Here is a 2500-nt window from a genome sequence, read left to right as displayed (position 1 = left end):
AGATATGGTCAATGAACATTTCAGTCCTCAGCATCAAAAATCTGGGAGTCAGTTTCTATCACCCTAAAAAAATTACCTTACAATTCCTTTAAAAAACAATACAAACAGTTTCTCTTACTTACACAAAATAATTAAATAACTGAATTGTAATCTTTGATGAGTGCAATAATTTCTTATTATCATCAAGTCGGAACATTTACAGAATAAGTACAACAACTAGATATGGACAATCAACATTTTCTGTTCTCAGCATCACAAATCTGGGACTCACTTTCTATCAGCCAATAACTTACCTTATAATTCCTTTAAAAAACAATACAAACAGCTTCTCTTACTTACACAAAATAATTAAAAACTGAATTGTAATTTTTAATCAGTGCAATAATTTCTTATTACTTATTTTTCTGTAATCTAAGCGCATTTATATATTCATATAATAATTACTAGAATAATAATGTAATCATATATATATTTTGAAACAATGTGTATATGTTAATGATTGAAACAGTGTTTTTTTTGCAGGCTATCTGGGAAAACCAATTCTATTACTTGTTCGGCTTCCTGTTTTTGGTGTTCCTGATTTTGGCCAGCTGTGTATCACAGATTTCTATAGTTATGATATATTTTCAATTGTGCAGTGAGGTAATAAATAGCAGTTCCTAGTTTGTAATGATCATTGGCCTTTTAATGTCCTCAATACACAAACTCAAAAGTAGATAAAATTAGAATTTAATGTAACACTTACTACCATTTTCGAGCTACCATTAACGGGTAACTTTCTTCTGTGGTTTTTAACGCTTAAAACATTAAAATTAACAGGAACGGTCACCTTTTTAATTTAAACACAAGTGAACTGGCAAAAAACAGTTCCCTTGATCGCCTCCATGCTCCAAGCACTTTCATATTATAAGCCATTTAAGTTCGCTGTGGCAGGACTTTCCAGAAAATGTAAGCTTGTCCTTTGTTGACATTCATAGTCGATGCAAAGTTTTTCAAACCTGTGTTTCACATGCAGAAACACACAGGCGGTGCTGTCAAAACTTGACATATTCACACTCTAAACATTAATTGGTTCAATTAAAAACAAACTTCAATGTTTTAAGCATGGAAAAACTAAAAAAAAGGTAGCTGTTCATGATAGCTTGAAAATGGTAGCAATATGATTGAAGGGTTTGTTCTAAGCTGTTGGTCTGATTTGGGAAGGTATATGCAGGGTTGTTCAAATGATTGCAACAACGTTGGAACTTCTGTTGATCCATGCAATGCTAACAACATACTAGCTTGACTGCTATCACGGTAAAGATCACTTTTGATGCACATGGGGTTTTACAATATTTTTAACAGACTTCTACAATCAGATACAAGTTCTTTTCAGTGTGCCTTAGCCATCACAGAACAAAAAAAATTCTTGAAGATATTGGCTTGATCTGACTAGTTTAGGACTGTTGACCAGAAACATCTTTCACCCATTGGCACACAGCTTCAAGAAACTGTGCCAAATGCCCGGGTCAATCTAAGGGAAAGATTCGGCTCATTTCAAGTGTCATAACTCGCGGCTGAAGCATTAAAGGGCACATACCTAGTTTTCATGTGGATGTAGGGGTTGTTAACCCATTGACAAGTAAAATCATCTGGCATTAGAAAGGGTAAAATCCATTATTTAAGTCTGATTCTTAAAAGTCAATGGGATAAATGAAAACAATACATTGTTGCCTTGAGCAAAACATTATTGTAAATGTCCATGTAACAAAACCTTTTCATCCCTCAGTGAGCCATAAAATTAATAAGCTATCATGACGAAATTTTTAAATGTTTTAAATTTGTTTTTGTGATTGTAGTAAGTGATTTGTTTAATCTGACTGTCTTTCCTCTGTCAGGACTATCACTGGTGGTGGAGATCATTTTTCATGTCTGGTTCCTGCTCCATCTATGTGTTTTTCTATGCTATATTCTACTTTGTTACAAAAGTAAGTTGCTCAAGAAGAACAAACATAACAAGTGCATGTAGTGGCGTGTACGTTTTTCTCTTATTCCTTGACTGGTCTGCTGAATCAAGTACAGACAAGCCAGGTTTTCAAAAAGTTGAGGGGCAAAAATTTCTTGCCTTTATTATCATTCAAGGGGAAATCATCTTGGAACTTTGAAATTGCTGTTGCCCAGTATTCCCTGCCAGGAGGTTCTTTTTTTTTGGCAGAGCATAATGATGCCTTAACAGCTTGTGTTTAAAGCTGCCTGGATTCATTAACAAATGGTTCATGTGCAGGCTTTGAAAAGAGAGCCTCGAAACATGAAATCTAATGAGACAAAACCTGCCTAGGCATCAAACAGTGGTTCCTTTCATAGGAACAACATAACAACCTCTCTACTAGGAAAACAATTTGTCATAGGACTCTCATTATTCTCAGTCTAAATAATAATCTCTCCATGACTGGGTTGCTCAAAGCTTGGTTAGTGTTAACCAGTTTTAAATACCACAGAAATGTATAGGTTTTGATACCTT

The 2500-nt window shown here is 34.4% G+C and overlaps 1 protein-coding gene across 2 annotated transcripts in view; it reads left to right on the top strand.

The window, feature by feature from the left end:
- The window catches only part of LOC138047324 (transmembrane 9 superfamily member 4-like), a 29954-nt gene that overhangs the window by 26047 nt on the left and 1407 nt on the right, over window positions 1-2500 (top strand). The window contains exons 21-22 of one of the 2 annotated variants that reach the window (XR_011131822.1): window positions 509-642; window positions 1878-1967. Coding sequence is in view for 1 of the 2 variants with exons in the window: in XM_068894121.1 (XP_068750222.1) it covers window positions 523-642; window positions 1878-1967 (210 nt within the window). In the remaining variant the exon portion in view is untranslated. The remainder of the gene's footprint in view (window positions 1-508; window positions 643-1877; window positions 1968-2500) is intronic. The other variant, XM_068894121.1, reaches the window with a different exon arrangement.

The sequence above is a fragment of the Montipora capricornis genome, chromosome 4 (assembly GCF_036669925.1).
Source record: "Montipora capricornis isolate CH-2021 chromosome 4, ASM3666992v2, whole genome shotgun sequence".
NCBI lineage: Eukaryota > Metazoa > Cnidaria > Anthozoa > Scleractinia > Acroporidae > Montipora > Montipora capricornis.
This window is presented reverse-complemented; position numbering and strand designations above follow the sequence as displayed.